This window comes from Anguilla anguilla, chromosome 3, assembly GCF_013347855.1.
Source record: "Anguilla anguilla isolate fAngAng1 chromosome 3, fAngAng1.pri, whole genome shotgun sequence".
NCBI lineage: Eukaryota > Metazoa > Chordata > Actinopteri > Anguilliformes > Anguillidae > Anguilla > Anguilla anguilla.
The window spans coordinates 60911385-60932225 of NC_049203.1; the positions used below are offsets into that span (position 1 = coordinate 60911385).

Genomic DNA, 20841 nt, shown 5'->3' on the forward strand with positions numbered 1-20841 from the left:
AAAAACCTCTTCCTGAATTACCAGACTGATTTTTAAAAAGAATTGCAGAAAAAATACAAACTTATTTCTATGAAAAATTGTGCACAAAATCTTCCTGTTTAAATAAAATGGCTTACATTTGTAAGCCATGTTAATAAAGAAAAATTGACAGCTAATTATCCTGCCAGCATTTGTTATAAATTTTTACATAGGTTTTAATTTGATTAAATGTTTATACAGTCTGGGGGTTGTATCACCATACTTCACCCATTAGGGAAGTGACATCACATTGCACTTAGCCTATATACTGTTAAAACCTTCGTTAATAATTTCTTTAAGAAAATTGAATTATTTTGTTTTGCTTTAATTTATGAAACACCAGTACATTACATCATTGTGTATCAGATGATCTGACTAGGAAATCCTAGTGTCTGCAGTATAATTCAGGAAGACTTTACATTCCATCAGATTCCAGTGGTTTGGTATGGCAGTACAATATAACATGGGTAACTAACATTGATCAGCACAAAATGGCCTTCTACCAAAATGAATTCATGCTTCCATATTGTTGCTACCCAACTAACAATTATAACAAAAGATTATAATTCAGAGAATACCATTGCCATAGCTTTCAGAAGAAATTACAATAAAACATATATCTGTGGTACCTGAAGTGCAAAAAGTATTTGATAGGTATATTTGATAGGTATAAATATGCCTCAATGACGACTCACATTTTTATTACAATTAAAATATAATTTTGTGAAGAGTGTGTGGCAGCATGAACACATGAACTCTGTATTTTGATTAACTGTCAAGTGAATACAATAAATTAGAGTACAGTGATTGGGTTCTTCAAAGGAAGGACACAGAATCATTTGAGTTGAAAAGTCTGTGCTATGCACCATAAAACTACCTGCTTTGGAGGTTAATAGAGAAGGCAGGTATTCAACTACTAATATTAAAGGGATAGTTAATTTTCTTGAGTTTTGAATATTATTTGCTTTAATGCATGATTTTTATAGACCCAGACAGTTTTTAGGTGTGATTAAGTTTACTCTGGCAATGTGTCAGCTTTACACTTACAGCCATTGGGGTCTTCAGGGGTTCCTATGTAAGAAAATACATTTTACAGCTGCTAACACAGTCATGTTGTGCCTCCAGAATTTGTATGTGTGCATATTATTCAAGTATTCTTCACAATATTATGTTTTCTAAATATCTTGGCAATTCTTTCTTTTTTGAGGGATGTTCTACTTTTGTATCTAGTGGTCTACGATGACCTATATTCTATGGTAACCCCACTTGCACTCAAGAAACTGTGGCACAGCGTTTTTATATCAGCATTACTACAGGAGGCCTGGGGAGAGGAGAGCATGGCATTGCTTGAGAACTGAGAGGTATTGGCACAATATAAAAAACTCATTTTTACTTTACTGTTTATCCCCCTAAGACCTGGCAGAAAAAAAGCATTTCATTTTTTTACAACACATCTTGGATGACAAGAACATGTAGTGAAAATATTTTCACAAATATCATTTTCTTTTTTATTGAATGTCCCTTGCAGTGCAGGTTTCAGCACAGTATGTGGAATGTATGGTTCTTGGGATTACGACCAGAGACTAATGTCCCCTGTAGGGGACAACAATGAATTGCTGGGTCCTAGGAGGTTATAATTGCGAATGCTAAAACTTTATCCACTGCTAGGTACAGCTTCTGGAAACGTCAGTGTACAAGCTGAAGTGTATTTTTTTTCTTTTTACCATGATCCATGAATGCCCCGATCCTTGCAAACGTAAAGCCTGCATGTCATCAGCAATTTTTGTAAGTATCTGAAAATATCCTGCATCACAAACAAAAACTGTCTGGACCAATCGAACACACACATCAAAACTGAAATAATATCAAAAAACCAAAAGTAATCTTGAACTATTTAAATAGTCTTGGTATGGAGAAACTACAGAGGGGGAATCTAAAGGCATTTGTTACAACAAGGAACAAGACTTGTGTTTGCACCAGTGTTTATGAAAAGACAGTACAAACAGTACGCAGGAGACAGGCCCTTTGCACAGAAAGCCTTCAGATATGAAGTTTAGGCAGAAAGGAAGTGACAGTCGCAGAGAGGCATCCGAGGCTCTCCAGCCGAACTGCGGTCCGGTCTGGTCCGGTCCGGTCCAGCTCGGGTGACGCTGCCGTGGAAGCTGACGGATGTTAAGGCAGATCTGTGAACAGTCTTGGGTGTCACCGAGAGGCCTCATAGGTGCTTCCAGCATGGCTTGGGGAGGCTGCAGACTGTTGAAAGGCTGCTGCTCCCCCCCCCTCCCTCCCCAAGCTGCAGATCACGGTGTCCATCGCCAGCGTGCCGTTGGAAATCCCACCTCAGAAAGTGATCTTTCACCACTTCCACCTTTTCCTGCAAAAAAATCTCCCCTGCAGCTGCACACAGTCACAGCCTTTCCCTCTCCCCCTTCAAACCCCGTGATACACAGAGAAACTCAGACTACGCTGGTTCAGCAGAGTCACAGTGCAGGGAGGAGGCCCCACACAGCCTGGATACAGTGAAAGTTACTAAAGGTCCACAAATGTCCTCAGTATGATGTTGACAGTGAGTGGTGGAGGTGGTGGGGGGTAGAGGGTCAGGGTTGTGGTTCATATTTCAGGACTAGCCAGACTCGGAGGACCCTGGATCCTGATGGGCCCATTGCCTTGGCCAGGTAAGTCACTCAAAGGAGAGGGGGGTGGGTGGATTTTTACAAATGGTCAGTAGGGAGAAGGTTCTCCTCTTCCCAACAGCAGGTTAATTAGGGGCTGTATGGCGGGGGCTTGTCATCAGGGGGATAGTATGGGGGGGAGTAGCTGGGAGGGATCTGGGTAGGCCACAGAGAGCTTGCCCCAGACTGGGAGTCATCAGACAACCCTGACGAGTCTGGGAACATGCTGGACGCCTACAGGGACAGACAAGAGGAAAACAGGCCCAGCAAATCAGTTAAAATGCTGATTTTAATTTGAATTATTTCCCCCCTTAGGGCACATTTATCCTTAGTGAGCTCTATGAGTGTCACAGAGCATTATGACTTGCCAGTAACACATATTAGCCCTAACTAGAGAAACCGTTAAAATTATCTCATTATTCCAGCATTAAAACACTAGATTCACACTAAATGGACTGATATTTTTGTATATTTATTTTTGCCACAGCATACTGTGCAATGATGACAACGTTTGTTGGTATGATTGTTACCTGAAGGTCATAGGCAGTGTAAGGAGGCAGGCAGGGGGTGCTGTTGTAATAGTTGTAGGAGGTGGTAGGAGGCGGAGCCTCGGGAGGAACAGAGATGGGCAGAGGGTCTGGATCACAGCTGTCTGGGGCGGAGGTGGGAGTCTGCCCAAAATATGCACAGCTGTGTTGAATGACACTGCCAAGCCAACTTATGTAGCCTATGCAGATGTACCTGCACAGCAATAACCAGCATGCACATAATCACGCGTTATTTAAAAAATGGCATCTCACTTAATCAATGATGTAACATTGCATACAGAGCCATTCTCCCCTTTCTGTCAAGTTTCAAATACAATGAGAGGAAGGTGCACCTGGTTTGTCTTTCATGAATTTGCCTGAATTTTCAAAATAGGTGGGGTGGAAAATGGCAACTAAATGATCAAGGAAAGACGCACATGTTTCATGAGCTGTTGCTGTGACTTTCAGGACAGCCATACTGATATGTGCAGACATCCACATAAACAAACAAGGAAGTGTATGTACGAATCAGCTCTCCACGACTGTTCACGAGGCTAAAAATCAATAATCTTGGATCTCAGTTGCACAGCATTTAATTCTGCGAAGAGTGAAGAGAAACACTACCCTAACACTGCATGTGGTTGCCATTCACACTTCAGACCGTTGTCTAGCCCGGCATTCTGGCACATTACCATATAATTACGTAGGGTAGTGTGAGCCTGATGATTTGTCAGAAGTAACTGATGAATCGTGATCTTGCGTAGGTGCAGATCCAACTGGAAGTAGTGCTTCAAACTACAAAAATCCCCTTGCGGTGCATCGGTGCTCAACTCAAAGACTTGTGTTTTACTTGCTGGCACCAATGACGGCGCATAATGCTTAGTGCATGCCAAGCTCACAAAACTTCCCTTCCCAGAAAGTCTAGAGCTACAGAGTATTCTTACCATGTCCTTGAAGCCGCCCAGCACTGCGGCAGTGACAATGCCCAGGAAGAGGGCCACGATGTTGAGGATGGTGGCCGACCACAGCAGGTGGTACAGGTGCACCACGTCCTGGCAGCTTCCCACCTCCGTGTACTCGTGGTACCCGCCCATCAGTTCCACGCGGCTGTGCGCGAGAGAGCGAAGGGACAACACACAGAGGGAAAGGAATGAACAACACACGGCAATAGGGTAGGAAGGAAGAGAGAGCGGTAGAGGAGAGCAAGAGAGATTGAGAGAGAACGGACAGGGAGGAACTCCAAATCACAGCCTTCAAATCCAACCCAGTAGCTTCACTTCACCCACCGGCAAGCTCTGGCAAGAAACTGTCACTGTTGCACAAAAAAGCATGCCCACTTATGTTCAATGCACTTTTTAGTTTGTTTCAATTTCATTGTTACAAGCATACAACCCACAATCCGTGATTTGTGCATCACCATTCGGCTTGCAAAACCCAAAATGATTGCAAATTGTGGTGCAACAGAAACCCAAAATCCCCAGAAATGAGGCCAGGTCTACTCTGATCCCATGAAGAGGAACCAGGACATGCATTAAGGGGCATCTAAATCACTCATTCCCTTGTCTGTGTTCCACACAGGAAGTTAACTCTTCACAACCACGGCAAAAACAGCATGGACGGTTAGTTCAACCACAACACCACAGCACAGACTTATTATTTGGTGGGAAGGGACAGGGGGACAAAAGCTGGACCTACTTCCAAATAAAGGATGATTGCCTAATTTTTTTCAAAACATCTTTATTTTGACGTCCCAAAAGAGGATGTGGTCTGAAACATAGGTAAACAAAAAAAAACTTTAGATTTTTCCCCCAGCAGCATTCCCCTAATGGAAAAAACCCAAACAGACAGAAAAAACTCTAGTTCACAGATTACAACTTGGGACAGTCGGGTGGAGCAGGAGAGATGAGATTGAACTGTAAACACTAGCAGTACAGAACAGAACACAAGCAGTTAGTCATTCAGTTGTGAGTTCCCCCTTTCAGGTGGATGTCCCTTTGAGGACCTTCCCTGTGGGAGACAGTAGCGTTACACGTACTTGCCGCAGTTGTAGAGTTCACAGCAGTAACAGGTGTTGCTCTTAACACGCAGACTACAGGACACACGAGGGGCTGTTTGACAGTGAACCTGGGAGTCAGACAGACGGACAGACAAACACATAGACAAAGAGGCTCAACATATATTGTGACATCATTCTTTAAGGCCTATATATAAACTCCAAAGATATACTGTCCTTCATAACTCTAATTCAGCTAATGATTTATTCATAACAGAAACATTCGATGTATAAAACAAGGATAATTCACTACAGTACAATTCAGATGGGGAAAAGGAAACATGCCCAAGTGCCAGTTGTTTTATTTTTTGTGCATTCTGTCAGGCCACTGAAAATAACTAGATGAAGGTGCATTTGTACACTAACTTAAATTATGTTATAAAGGGATTTTAGACTAGCAAGGGGGCAGCTGGACTCACGTCCCGGTCAAATGCGGACACACTCGTGTAGTACTCACACCGACCTGCATACACAGGTCTGAGGTCCTGCAGGATGAAACACAAAGTCACTCACAGGTTAAAGGTCAAAGGTCAAAGAATACATGCCAATTCAAACTGAAAATCTTCACAGTAAAATGAGACACGGTACAGCATATGAAAGATAACAATAAATTAGAAATAAAGAGACGAGCAGAGGTTGACCCTGATGAGCAGAGTCGGTCAGTACTCACTATATGTCGCGCGGCAAACACGCCATCCACAATGGCGCAACAAAACGCCGCCACCACCCCGAAGCTGATGAACACAATGGAGGCCACCAGCTGTCAGAGGAGCAGAGAACAGAAAAGAATAGACTTCAGTCTCTGCACATCCTATTAGCCTCTTGTCAACTGGGCTGTTATGAGACTGACGCTGTCCCTCTTAGTCAGCACATTTTGCCATATTGGGCTAAAATTCTAAATGTTTTTTTTTCTCCAGTTTAAAAATCCTTAGATCCTTTCAAATATAACGCATTCTGTATGTACATTACGAAAAATATTCCAGAAGGCCTTGTGAACATACTGAATGTTCTCCTGTCATATCTGTGTCACACAATTTTGTTAACTTCCTACTGTGCAACACTGTCTATTTCTGATGTAGCTATATGAAATTCCAGTGCCCCAGTAAGGCAGATTAACCATCCACTGATAACTGATTAATGTTAAAAACCATGCCATAACGTGTCTACTGAACCAAACAGCTTATTGATTTTTTTAATAATGATTTTTTGATATCTAAAAATAAAATGGCTTTGGACAAACTTAACTGATAACTTAGTTGACTTAGTTGATAAGATTATCAGGTTGACTTTGTAAATTTGTATTTATAACTGCATATGCACTTTATGCATGGGAATGTGTCTCACCATGCACATCTGTGTGTGTGCCAGTTAGGATGCTGTTTCCAGGAATATCTATTTGAACAATGAGGACGTGTGTTACAGTCCTGGTCCCTCAGAGCCACAGGGACTGCTGTGGAGGATGCCTTTGCACACAGCTTAACTGTGACAGTCTGTTACACAGTTCACTCACCTCATGTGGTCTGAGCTGGTGGCTGATTTTAAGGTAAAGCTAAAACCTGCGGCTCTCCAGTACCAGGGATGGACAGCCATGGGTTAAAGGACTATCATTCAGGACACACACAGCACCAGCTCCCTCCATTATTAACCTACGGAAGACCCTGAGCCTAGCATTTTTGAGGGAGCTTACTCCATATACCTGGCTACATCCTCTCTAAATAAATACAGGGGAGATTCTGTGAGCCCTGCGATAGATCGGTGACCTTGTCCAGGGTCTAATTCCAGCCTCTCACCCACCACATGCTGGGACTGGCTCCAGCCACCCTGTGGCTCTGACCAGGAATAAGCGGTTTAGAAAATGGATGGATGGATACATCGAGATTCAGTTACACTTCTGCTTGCTCTGTCTGCAGAATCACAGAAGTGATGGTGGCCTAAGGAGGGAACTCTGCACACTGCCAATGCCATTCCAATTCCTATTGAAGCACCGCAGATCAAGGGCTTTGCCAGGACCACCCCACTCCTCTAAGAGAGAATAATTAAGTTCCTATGGCCAGTTAATTAAAAAAAGGGCAATGAGAACATATCTGTGCTTGTAGCTTTAAATGCCAAATCAATTACTGTAAGGCAGTTTTTTCCTTTCACCTTAAAATGAGGAAACAAATCAGGCTCGAGAAGATGAGGCGAGTTAACTGTAATCAACTGCTTTAATCGATCCGTTATGTGCTGAGTGAGGAAAAACCTGCACATCCTGTGGCCCTCCAAGGCAAGGAGCAAATATCACTACTTGAAGCTGGCACTGCTTTCCTTTGAAACACGAAAGACACCATCCACGGCTGTCCCCAGTGTCTGCTCCCCTGTGCATGTCAGTGGCATCTTAGAAGGACGTGGATGGTGACAAAAAACATCTTAAGAGGCTTTAGCAGTTCTGAGTATGACTGCTCTGGACTATGTGTGGCACACTGCACCCCTCTCTCTCTCTACAGGGAACTCTGGGTACGGGGAAAGTGACCCTGTTTTGAAAAAGCAGTCAGTGCTATCCCGTGTGCCCACAGCACGCCTATTCCTCAGGCTGAGAGACAGTCCCTGTCTGCACTCCCCACCCCTGGACTACTGCAGCTCCTTCCCTGCATTCCTGCCTGGCACTCTGTCCTCCTCCTCTTACACTGGGGCTATTTCTGGGTGCATCTCACGAGTGGCCTGAGAACATGTTTCCAATGACCAAGATGCATCCAAAACACCACAAACCCAAAAGCATTTTCGCTCACGGGGGGAAAAAAAGGGCGAGGCTGGCAAATGCTAATAGAAAAACAGACATTTGCAAATCTTTAAAAAAAAAAATTAGCAAAAAACGCCAAAAGACTGAAGCTGTGTTTGCAAACGTCATGTTGAGAATTTGAAAAGCGGTAAAATTGATGGGGCTACAGTTTAGCTGAGAAATTGATATGAAAGGAGAGGGTAACCTAAAACCGCTTACCATCTGCCTCTTGTTCTCTATCAAATGTGCTCCAATGATTCCGAGAAAGGAGCCAAACCCCAACTGTGAAAAAAACCACACCAGTTTATGAAGCAATAAGTGTCAGTTGTAACAAGGTATCAAAATGAGCAAATATAAAATGGAGGAAATCACCTAACTTTCATCAGCATCAAATCAACAGCTTGCTCTGACAGCTTTCTCTCTTGACAGTTAGAACTGACCATTTTTACTGCCCGTTGTTTATCGCAGATATTTTGCTCTAATAGACATTGTCTTCCTATGTGAATAATCTTATGGAGAAGGAATATATTGAAGATATAGTGAAGTAAAATATTATCAAAATATTGCAGGAATGACCACAAAAGCATAAATATACAAATCATCACTGGTTTCAGATATCACAATATATTACATTGCTGTGAAATATATTCATCATTATAGTTTCACAAATCCATATATATATACAAGCAATATATTCCAATTGCATAAATGTATCTAGGTACAGATACAGTGATAACAGTCATGCACAAATCCCAAATGCAACTGCACTTCACAGCCAATGGCCTCCAAGAAAGCAACACCAGGAATGGCACAGCCACATTATTTAAATTTAATTATAGCATTGGACCTATCAAGATGTATATTTAGAGCACCCTTACCCAGAAAAGTGTATTAAATATGTGATTATTATAATCAGAGTCTTGACTGAAGACTACCATTAGTTCAATAGTTCACTCAGGTGGCTTATTGGTGGGTCAGAACAAAACTCTGCAGCCACACGGGCCTTCGTATATAAGACTGGACACCTCTAATGTAGAGGATCTTGGACAACCTGCCAGGAACAAGGATACCTACTGCATTCCAAGAGCAGGGCACCGAGGGTCTACGGACAGGGTCTTTTAATAGGCTAAGGACATGGGACTGGCTGCTAGTGTGACAACACAGAACATAGTGTGACAACCGCCAAGTGCTCCTCGCCCTTGGACCTCCCGCCATTACTACAGGGAAAGTGTTGAAATGACACCCGCTGTGGTGAACCTTCGTCCCACGTCACTGTTAATGCTGCACTAAGTACTGATTTATGGTACAAAAGGGGACCAATCGGCTGTCCTCGTCCCGCGTTCATTCCAGGACTGAAACTCACTATGACCCCGGGGTAGTAGCCTCCCACTGTGATGTTCTGTGTCCTTGTTGTGGCCGCCAGTCCGATGGTGAGAATGAGAACGGAGACAACGAATAGAGACGCTGTCACCACGATGGACTTCCTTTTCCTCCGTTTGAATGATCCTTGAGGTAGAAAAGTAATTTGCATTTATGTATTTAGTACATGCTCTTATTCAGAATGAATAACATAGCTTACTTGTTTAAATAATGAAAGATTTTAAAAAACAGCTGGACTTTACCCTTAGCAAAGCAGCCTCCCACCTGAGAATCAAACCTGCAGCCTCCAAGTTACATGACCATGCCGCCGCCCATACTTCACAACAGTGCACAGAGAAAAACCAGACCACACCTGACACCAGCTCTACTCCTGCAAGCATGTCTCAATGCAACATATTGCTGTAGCTACCAAAGGGCAATGTGAATGGGGAAGAAAACAACCACTGAACCCTTTTTGTGAGTGAAAACCTCCGCTTCTTCGTTACAGTCCCATATTTGCTCAATGACACGATTGATTACACAGAATCATTATTCCAAAACAGTCCATTCAACAGCTCTCTAAAAGGACGAGAAGAGTAGCTACGAAACCTGAAGACAAATTATAATAAAACTGATTAGGGCATAAATGTTTTCTTTGTAACAAAACAATACGTCGAACTCTTCAGATAAACAAGACGTGTACAGGTTGGGGAAACACTGTAGCCTACATAATATTTATGGTGGCTAATATTTTGAGAACTTGATCCTTTTTCTCGGTACAGTACCGTTATTTTGGCCTTGCAATACGCACTTTTAAATCACTCTGGATTAAGGGCGTGCGCCAAGTGCCTAAATGTAAATTTAAATTATCATTTATAGAAGCTCACAAAGCTGCGCTACACTACCAGACGTTTGTAACAGACTGTCTACGTGCAAGAAATTCCCAGGAATGCTAACATCATGGACGTGTATTAGCTTACGTCTAAAAAAGATTAGCTGCACCTGCATCGTAAGACAAAAAAGAAAAGAAAAGAAAAGAAAAGACAAAAACCGAGGCCGCTACACAATATACCACAGCAACATTGGAACAAAATCAGGTGATAACAACAACCCAGACGTTCCAATTGACAGATCTATTCATAGAACGCCCTGTTCTCACCAAAGCCATTATCAGATACAAATTCGAATTCTCTCATTGGAATATTTTTAATTAGCCTATTTAATGAACTCTTTCAGTCTCCTCGTGCTTGGCCACTGCACCCTGCAGGATCACCCACGATTCAATAGTTGTGGAAAGAATCCTTTATTTGGCTACCCAATATGTGAAATACTGAGCAACATAATGAACAACAAAGAAAATACACCGATCTTCGATAAGTAAATTAGAAATCCCTCTCTATTTTGTTGTATTTTTACACTCGTTTTGTTTGAACAGTAGCAGTTCGAATTTTTTACAAGAAACCTCACACACAATAAGCAGTCTTTCATCCACACACTTCAACCACTGCATTGACCTTGCACATACCCATAGAATCGGAGAGGCTTATTCCATTGGCTTGTTGGTTTAGTCCGGTAGGCATTTTTATCGCATGTGTGTACAGGATTATGATAAGGGATGTTTGATAAACATAACATCCATTCAGCGGCACAAATAAGAACTTAGTGGTCAGTGCAAAGAAATCTTTGCTCGGTGGTGTATTCGCTGATAGCAATCCTCCCTGCTGGTGCGCGGCGGTCTCATTTTAATCTGCGTCTACTGCCATGTCCGCCGTTCTCATCCTATTCTCTGCCCCTCATCCGCGGCGCACTATCCGAAAACTCTGTTCTGCGCATGTACCACCATCTCTACAATTACACATACACTCCATGAACACAAAACAGAGAAAATCCGAATGGATGACAGGCTTTGAATTCCCGGACCTGTGTCGCTTAACTCACAATAAATCACAATTTTTAGATTGTCAGAACACATGTAAGAAAATACGCAACTAGTAGTACTATGTCAATAATGGTTTTCATCGAGTTACTCTGACATGTACAATGTCCTCCCTAGTATATTCACTGTTTTCTTTTTGCTTTTTCAAAATTGTGATTAAATTGTTTTCACCGCCCGGGAAATACGGAGAAAAAATGAAAGGAGAGATAGACTGGTGAGGACGAGAATTCACACATCTGGGTCATGAATTTGTGGAAAGAGCGCTACCTTGTGGCACAATAGAGTATGGAAATAATACCGAAGGATTGTGATTTGAACGTGAATAGCCCAATACAATGTTCCATTTTCCCAAACTCCAACGATTTAAGAGGGTAAATAATCCCTCCAAACACGAAAAACAACAATTAAGAAAAATCTGCTGCTTGTTAAAATTATGGGATTGCGATTGTGGTTGGAACGAAAGCCAGCATACACAGGGGGGCCCATGGACCGAGTTTGGGAACCACTGGCCAAGTACGACTCATCCCGCAAAAAAAAAAAAAAAAACCCAGACGAACGAACAAACAAAAAACTGCGTACTACTACTACTACTACTACTAATAATAATAATAATATTAATAATGGAATAAATATTGCACCATAAAAATAATGATTTGCATAGAAGGTTGCCCAAAATATGCTTCATCAACTCTGACGATGTATGATGTATAGAGACTGTAGGCTACTTTGGGTACCCGCACATTATATCGAACAATAGATCCAGCTTTAACCGATCTAAATGCGCTTCGTATATAGCCCCTATTCATTTAAAATGAAAAAAAAAGCCCGATGCCCAATGCATCACATTTTAACACATTGAAAATAGACTGATGCTATCTGTCAATATTTGAGGGTAACGGCAGTCATGTCAATGTAAGGCGCTTAATTAAATCTCTGTGTCATTTATTATTTCATACCCAGAAAAAAGGGCAGCAAGTATTTTATAATTAATAGAAACCGTGTAGGATTCAAACATACGGTCTCTTTAGCTTGATGATTTTCAAGAAAATGTCGGTTGAAGGTTAAATAAATGAGTGAACGAAGAATACGCCGCTGGTTTTCTCCAGCCTTATCTCGGTAGACGATGAAACTACATCTGGCGCACGCGTGTGCAGAATACTGTATGATTGATATCTGCATCGCTGCCAAAAGTTCCACAGGGATTTTTCCCATTTTAAAAAGGGTTCTCACACTCTCTGTCCCACCCCCCCCTGTAGTAAGGTTCTCGCTTACTACAAGTATGTGTTCACAGTGATGTTCGCGTAGCTGGGGAAACATCCTTCTTACTGTATATACAGAAGCTGCCGTGGAGTGCATCCGATATTCTGATGACATAAAAAATATTTTTGACCAACATTGAACTTTTTCTGCTAAAGTCAAGACTCCAGACACCCATCCGGCTTTTCCAGTAAAAGAGGTAGGCTATTTCGGAATGGAAATGTAAGCACTTCTACCCATTACTTAAGACATTTATTCGCATTTCTGCATGGTTTCAAGATTTATTTAGTTGCAACCTTTGTGGTCAATAGTATATATTTTTCATTTATTGCGTGATGCGAAGTACAACTGATCAATTGCAACTGACAAAATTGCTTGTGGATTGTCATACATGATTTTATAAATTATTCCCTTAGGAATGATGGAGTCGAATTTAACCAGGGACCTTGCTGAGGACCAACTGCACGCATACTGTTTGCCGAATGCAGTGAGTGATCTGTGGGGGGGAAGTGGTTGTTTATCTAGAGATTATTCGTGCTATAAAACTTTCAGAGACGTCATGCTTATAATAACGATATAAAAACGGCGAAGTTCCACTGCCTTGTCGCTAAAACATTTTGCATCCAAGTGTTAAAAGAAGTGCTGAGCTCAACCTCGCTTAATACAGTGTACATATTGATGCCACAGAAAGTAGTTCACATTCAATTCTAAAGATTTGAAAATGTACACGCAAACGCGCCATACACCCAACATTAGTTTCCAAAGGGCAGCGATCAGCCTGAAGACGGCAGCGGGCGATCGTTTTAAAGAATCATGAGTGTAGTCCAGATGCTGGGAGCCAGTTTCTAACAGCTGGCCTTTATTGCAGGTCAATGTATGATCCCCGCTCGCATGGAAGCGAGCCACGGGGAGTAGCGTGAAACCCCAAAGGGCAGGGACAACAGTGTCAAATTGCTAGCATATTCTACGAGATGGCGGACATTTATAAAGAATAACCGAGTGGGAAACTAAAGTTTTGTTTCCATAATCATCTTTTCAAAATACCAGACACTAAGTATGTGTTGCTGAAATAACTTTTAAAAAGTAGATAAAATATATTTTTTTACATGCACTGTACAAATGCAGTTAAAATAATTTATTTGCTGCATTTATTTCAAGTCTGCTAAAGAATAAAATAGTATCCCTCACGTAATCTTCAGCATCCTTTGTTGATGTGGGGTATAAGAATCGGACAAGAGAAGGTTCCAATGTCTCTTCACTGCCCCTTTCGCTGTCCATGTGCCAGGATGGTGAGACTGAACGCAAACAGGAAGTCACACAGGAGGAGGAAGAGGTGGAAGAGGCCATAGAACACAATCCCTTGGAGACAGAAGATCTGAACTTTGATAAGTGGAAACCAAAACCAAAGCCCAAGAGGACCTGCAGGCAGATTATGGCTGACGTTAAGAAGTTTCTGTGGAACCCCGAGTCACAGGAGTTCATGGGACGATCTGGAAGGAGCTGGAGTAAGTCAACAACAGGCAGCTGGTGTTGCTGGGGAACTTAAGTACGTTCACACACACACAATCTTCAAAGCAGTTTGGACTTAGAAATGGTTGTCCATTCCGACTAGTATCTAGAAATGGTTGCTTGTCATTCTTTACATTTACGCACCACAGCAACGAAGACCCAGCTTTCCCCAGAAAGAGTTTGGGATTTAAGCTGTGATTTCCCTGTGTCAGCAGTGCCCATCAGAGTCCAGTCATGGTGTTCGACGGTGGCTCGATCTTTAACATCACAGAATAGTTTTCACAAGAATATACATTCTTATCATCAGACTTAAATATGCGTCTTCAAGGCTTACAGAATCACCAAAGTTGGCCTTTTAAAACGTGTGGCAATTTGACCGCTCATAATAATTGGTTCTGTGTTGCATTATGCGGTGGTTTTTTCTTATCATTCCTCCCGTCATTCCAGCCTGTTTTTTCTCAAAGTCCAGTGTTTACATAGGTGCAGGGAAACATCGGAGCAGCCATTGCAGAATATGGAAGTGTCTTGGGAATGATCCCCAGAGGGAAGCTGCTGTGACGAGCTGCGTGCTGGTCTGGAATCTCATTCCTCATGGAGCTTAACTCTTTTCCCCCTGTCTGACAAGCTAAGGGCCTGTAGTTCTGCCCTGCAGGACTCAGTGACCTGTCACAGATCCGCAGTGAAAGAGGACACGTAGAGCAGGTGTAGGGAACCCCGTCCCTAGAGGGCCTGTTTCTGGACTTTCTTTGCACCTGTACTCCTGGCTCATTTGGCTAATTTAGCTGCACACCCCAACACAAGGTGTCTTGTTGGTTAGACCTCACTAAAACATTTCTCTTAGAGACCAGGGAACACAACTGTTAAGCTGAGTATTTAACATGGTGAAACTGTCCCACCCCGTGACGTAAGCCAATGCAAGACAACTATCAGATTTTAAAATGTAAGATTACATTAGGCAAACCAGTGTGGAAATTCTCTGCGGGAGAGATTCTGGAGTCCTGAATCTCTGATTGTGGGGCATACATTTGGCCACAGCTTGCTGCCTAGTGATGCAGTCTTCCCTCAGAATTAGCATGCTAAACAAACCAATGTCCTTGAAAGAACCCACGGAGTGAATTCCAACACACGACAAGACCACAATCACTGGCTTGTTCTTGCTTCGCGCTCAGTTGTTTTAGCTGCCAAATTAATATCGTTATGAAGTGGCAGCCTACAGCTGGCAGCAGTGGAAGGGCAGAGCTACTAAGCAGGGCACTGTTTCACACACATCACTCTTAGCTGGGCGGATTGGGGGGGGGGGGGGTGAGGGTGGGGGGGAGGGGTGAGAAGAGGACAACTCATGTGTCTGTGTTAAGAAATGGGGTGTGAAGTCGCCAGGGCCCTGTAATATGCGTCCTGTGAAAGGAGTGCGGAGATAGGTGACACGATGCCCAGAGTGGGGTGACTGGGCCCCTGGGAGCTGGAGGCTCGTCTGTGCAGCTGCGTCAGATGGCCGCTTTGAAGGTAGCCAGCGGTTCACAGGGCTCCCCAGTGGAAGGGCAGCTGGGAGAATTCCCATCGATCCCAAACAGAAAGGCCCTTTGTGATCTGAGGGATGTGGCGCTGGCTGAGACCGGTCCCAGTAAATTCCCCTGCGTGGCCAAAAGCCATTCAACGTGGAGACACTTTATCAGGAGCCAATGGACTGTTAACTAATGATTTAAGGACCAGTATCTGTTCTTTCTTGTTTTTCTTTTTTTAATGATAGGTGTAATTCGGTTGTCAAAAGCAGCTAAATTAAGTTATGCAACAGGCAATTAAGATTATGTTTTAATAGCTAGGATCGTTGTTTCTGGAAATAACACTTTTTTGTGACTTGGGTGGTTGATGTTGCAGTTTGAGCAATCGGTGTCCTCTCTGGGTATTTTTACAGACGGGCTCCATGCAATAATATTACATTTTTTATGTTAAGTTGGCAGTGACAGTTCTAAACACAACCCAGGTTTGGCAGTTTTTTAAATTCCTGTGTGCAAAAGCAGCTATAGCTCAGTACCAAGAGCTTTTTTTCTACTACATGAGAGTTTGTTAGATGCTCAGAAACATGCTCTTTTATGATAGGGGAACTTCTGGAAAGCCTTCATAAAGCATCTGTTAATTAATTGGCAGTGGTTATCCATTTCTGTAGTGATAGTCTGTATAACTGAAGAGACACAGCAATGGCATTTGTAACTAGGCAACAGGGCCAAGACATTTTTTCCAAACTGTGGGCTAGGGAGGAAATGCTGGTAGAGGACGAATTGTAGAACACGTCATTAATTAGAGCCCCAGCCTCTGTGACATCTCCTCTCTCTTACTTCTCAGGTCTCATCCTCCTTTTCTATGCCTCGCTGTACGTCTTCCTGGCAGCCATGTTTGCAGCCTGCATGTGGGGCCTGATGTGGTCCATCAGCCCTTATAACCCCACCTACAATGATAGGGTGGTGCCACCAGGTAAGAGCCCCCCCTTTCCCCCCCACACCTTTTTTCTGGTCCGCTTGCGATCTCTGTAACCCTGTGTTCAGACAGGAGCAGAAAACATAATTTTTATTGAACTTGTCAGTTGGGAATATTAGAAAAATGACTGTTACCACTTAGAGCATTTGTGTGAGTTAAAACCTGTAGCGGTGTACTGTAGGAGTGGAAAGGTTTTAGATATGGTCTATTCAAAGCGTGCTGTGCTGGCTCACTGAATTGAAAATGTTTTTTTTTTTCCCTCTACTGTGTGAACACAGGTTAAGGCAGACAGCTGATGGCAGTTTTTGCTGTGTTTTATTTCCATGTTGGTAGGCATGACGATGTCACCGCGTGGTGATGGGTTCCACATTACCTTCAACGCCTCTGACCGCAGCTCCTGGGAAAGCTATGTTGAGGCCCTGGAGAACTACCTGGAACGTGAGTGGGCTCATGATTAAGTGGCCTCTATGATTACGTCGAGCCAGAAACACACTGAAACCAGCAAACGCTGCAGCCCTCTAGAATTAGAATTTGTGATCCCTGATATAATTTCCCATGCAAGCGGTCTATCTTCAGTATAAGTGATGGAAATCTACCTGTCTTAACCAACACTCCCTCCCCCTTTGAAGTACACCAAATACAACAAGGTTTTGTGTGTCAGATGATCCATGTGAGGTCCATTTTGGGCGAGCAGGCCCAGAGACTACCATCTTGTTAGGGGTTCTCTATGGGGTTTTGTGCTGTTGCCCCCCCCCCCCCCACAGCTTACAACGACTCCACCCAGGAGCTGCGGAACATCGCCTGCACACAGGACGCGTACTTCCTGCAGCACGAAAAAGAGGAGGATGCGGAGGTGAAAGCATGCCAGTTCAAGAGGTCCTGGCTGGGGGACTGCTCCGGGCTGCAGGACCCCGACTTCGGCTACTCTCAGGGAAAGCCCTGCATCGTCCTGCAGATGAACCGGGTGAGAGACAGGGGTGCAAACGGCAGGTCTTAAGGCTGCGGGTCCCCAGCCCTGAGTCCTGGCAGGCTACAGGGCTCTGCTTTTTGTTTTCACCGTAGAATCCTCAACAACCCAGTCTAACCAGACCTGGGTCAAATTATTATTTAGAGACCAGTAACACTCCTGCAAATTGCTCATAGTTTAACAGGAAGCATATTTTGTCTGCAATATGTTTTCATGTGATGATGGCGTTTCACTGAAACATCCCAGGGATCTGCAGGAGTGTTCTACTACGTCTGAGCGCAATTCTACATCTGCAGGTGATCAGCTTAGATAACATTATTTTAAAGGCATATTTGATCCAGGTCTGGTTCAGACCCATGAAACCAGGTGAGATGAGTTGACTATGTAATCAGCTGCCGAGTAACAATGAAATGTTGCACCCCCTGCATTAAAGGGTGTCCAGTTATGAGTTTGAAGGTAATGCTAATAATTAATCCTAATACACAAAAATACACATACACAGATTCATGCTTAAAAACTAAATTTTGTAGCTGTACCAAAAAACAAAAACATTTCCATGAGGTAGGGTTTTGCACTTGAAGATAATTCAGAACCATAATTTCCCAGCCTTATGACACTACATACCACTATTTTATTGTAACAGAGTGCATTTGTCTTGTCACAAACCATCCATTCTGTCCAAAGTGGAATTTTTCTTGTGTTCCTACGCTTAATGGTAAACTATTTACTATCTAAAAAGAGATAGAGAGATCATTTGTTTTTGCAGATTTAACTGTAAAGATGGGTCTGAATATACAGTATGTGAGAATAAACATGATTATGATTAAGAGGATTCTGTGACACCTTGTGGCTGTTGTGAATATTGCATTTTATATTCTGCTCTGCGTTCACACCCAATAAAAGGACCTTGACAAACATCCTGAGTGTATTTCAGCGGTGATCCTGTATTTGCCACAGGATATTTAATGACACAGTGAGTCCCAAGACCTTAGTTTTAAAATTGCATCCATGAATGTCAGACAGACAGACAAGAGAGCCATTCTGCTTGGGACTTATTGCATTTGGCTTTTTGTGGCATCCTTAAAGGTCAGATATGCCACAGTCAGCAATGTCTGCTTGCATCAGCTGACATGACAGCCTGTATCACTGGCGCAATATTTTTATCATGTTGTTTCATAATAATAACAACTGATTAATTGCCTTTTTCCTGTAGATTCTTGGGTATTTACCCGGTTACGGTACTCCAGTCAACGTGAGCTGTGCCCTTAAGGTAACTGTGTTTGAGCCTCTCTCTGTCCCTGTCATGACTTAGGCACAACGTAAATATCAGGAAGCTTACCAACATATTCACTTTTACATTTTCAGAGAGGAGGGCCAGAGATTCTTGGAGACATTGAGTTCTACCCAAAAAACTATTTTAGCCTGATGTATTATCCTTACTATGGAAAACTGAAACATGTAAGTATGGCTTGAGGATTGCAGTGTTTGCTATTGGTGCTATAACTGATTCTCCCAGATGGCTTGTGTCTTTGTAGAGTCATCCTTGTTCTTCAGTTGGTCAGCAGGCCAGTGCAGAGTGGTGACTGAAAGAGGGATGTGCTATGCCCACCTGTCTCTCCAGGTGAATTACACCTCCCCGGTGATAGCCGTACGTTTTGAAGGAGTGCAGCTCGACACACACCTCCGGGTGCGATGCCAGCTCCATGGTAAGGGCATCGTCAACGACTCGCCCACTGACCCCTTCTTGGGCGGCGTGTCCTTCTCCCTGGAGGTGGGTGCGTAGGGGGAAAGCTGCCGCCTCCTGACCCATGGCCAACACACTGCCTGCTCTGCCCGCCACAAAGCTGGAGAAAACCTGGTACCTGGGGAGGCCATGACAGCTGGAGCTGTTGCCATGGATACAAGCTGGTTTTCATATCATGCCTCCTCACCTAGCTCCACTTCCTCTGATGGGCGAGACCACGTTTACTGTTAGTAAGCAGCATACACAGACCCACATACTTTATAGACCCACAGAATTAGGGAAAACGACCACAGAACATTTATCACACTGTCGTACTTAGTCTGATAGAACTTTTAATATGAACAAAATGCTGTTTCAAACAAACAACTTAAAAAAGGGAATCTCAATACAGCAGTTATATTTTAAAAGATGGAAATAAGCATATCAACCTATGCACTGTTTTATAGTTAATTGTATAATTAATTATTGTATATTGCCAACACCTTTTAAAAGTTTTTGTCTTGTCCAGTCCTGGGACCCAAATGATGATGCTCATTAGCAACATGGAGTTTAAAAAAAAAAAATTTACAAAGCATCTGTAAACAAGAGGTGACACTTGTTTTGTTTTACTTTACATAGCTATACAGTAAAACTAGAATTCTATTTTAGATTTCATTCACTTACAATCCATTCCCTTAATTTTTCCAACAAAATGAGTAATACAATGGCAGCAAAATGTGCTTGTCTACCATATACCTGCATCCATTTATTAATAGTCATTCTTCTGCACTGTTTTATCATGCCTCTAAGATGTACTTAATTTTATAAACATAAATTCTCTGTTAAAACAGAAACCCTTGAGATGTTGTTTTCTCATGTTGTTACAACCATAGAGTTTATTTGTTTGTTGATTTTATACAATTAGGGAGCAGTCTGCTACAGGGACCAGCACACTACAGGGACCAGTATGCTACAGGGACCAGCACACTACAGGGACCAGTGTGCTACAGGCACCAGCACATTACAGGGGTGCACAACTCCAGTCCTGGAGGGCCAGTATGTGTGCTGGTTTTTGTTCCAACCAATTATTCTGCCTTGATATTCTACACAGCTGTGTATAACAATGCTGTTTCACTACTGTGTCGGACACAGTAAAATTGGGCAAATTACATTATTAAAACCGGAAGTTGGCTTGACTACCTGAAGCATACATCAGCCCTCATTGTTAACCTCTTCCATGTTATATATGAGTTGAGATTTAAGGTTTTCTAAATATATTTATGGTCATGGTGATAAGATAAGCCTAGCCCTAGACTGTTATCAGAACCTGTGACTTGAAACAAAACTAGGTTGTTTACTCGTGAACCTTTGCTGCACCTGCTGACTGACCTGATTACATTTTCGAGAACTGCTTTATGACTTTGTTTTTGACCAAAGTCCTACAGGGCATTAGATGGAAACTTCCTTTAATAGGACTGATTATTTTAAAAAAATGTTTTGAAACAGCTGGTTACTGTGCAAAGCCCAGACACCCACAGGGAATAACTACACTAGACTGACTTGAGCATCAGATTTCACTGTAGAAAGTTTTTC

General features: G+C 42.7%; 2 protein-coding genes across 4 annotated transcripts; one reads left to right on the forward strand and one right to left on the reverse strand.

Moving 5' to 3' along the window:
• Window positions 1-327: 327 nt before the first annotated feature.
• LOC118222587 (transmembrane protein 255A-like) lies at window positions 328-13888 on the reverse strand. 3 transcript variants are annotated; one of them, XM_035408296.1, is made up of 10 exons: window positions 13766-13888; window positions 9389-9531; window positions 8245-8307; window positions 5941-6030; window positions 5690-5755; window positions 5253-5341; window positions 4913-4984; window positions 4162-4324; window positions 3221-3361; window positions 328-2924 (listed from the first exon to the last, which is right to left on the reverse strand). In XM_035408296.1, exons 3-10 carry the CDS (start codon window positions 8245-8247, stop codon window positions 2781-2783), a joined length of 768 nt encoding a protein of 255 aa, XP_035264187.1. In that variant the 5' UTR covers window positions 8248-8307; window positions 9389-9531; window positions 13766-13888; the 3' UTR covers window positions 328-2780. The 3 variants fall into 3 exon arrangements, with proteins under 3 accessions (XP_035264187.1, XP_035264185.1, XP_035264186.1); XM_035408294.1 differs by lacking the exon at window positions 13766-13888 and adding an exon at window positions 10910-11564; XM_035408295.1 differs by lacking the exons at window positions 4913-4984; window positions 13766-13888 and adding an exon at window positions 10910-11562.
• On the forward strand, window positions 12534-20798 carry atp1b4 (ATPase Na+/K+ transporting subunit beta 4). Its single transcript, XM_035408293.1, has 9 exons — window positions 12534-12776; window positions 12994-13064; window positions 13863-14082; window positions 16427-16555; window positions 16892-16996; window positions 17323-17522; window positions 18739-18795; window positions 18891-18983; window positions 19147-20798. The coding sequence occupies exons 2-9, from the start codon at window positions 12996-12998 to the stop codon at window positions 19306-19308; spliced, it is 1035 nt and encodes a 344-aa protein (XP_035264184.1). The 5' UTR covers window positions 12534-12776; window positions 12994-12995; the 3' UTR covers window positions 19309-20798.
• The last annotated feature ends 43 nt before the right edge of the window (window positions 20799-20841 follow it).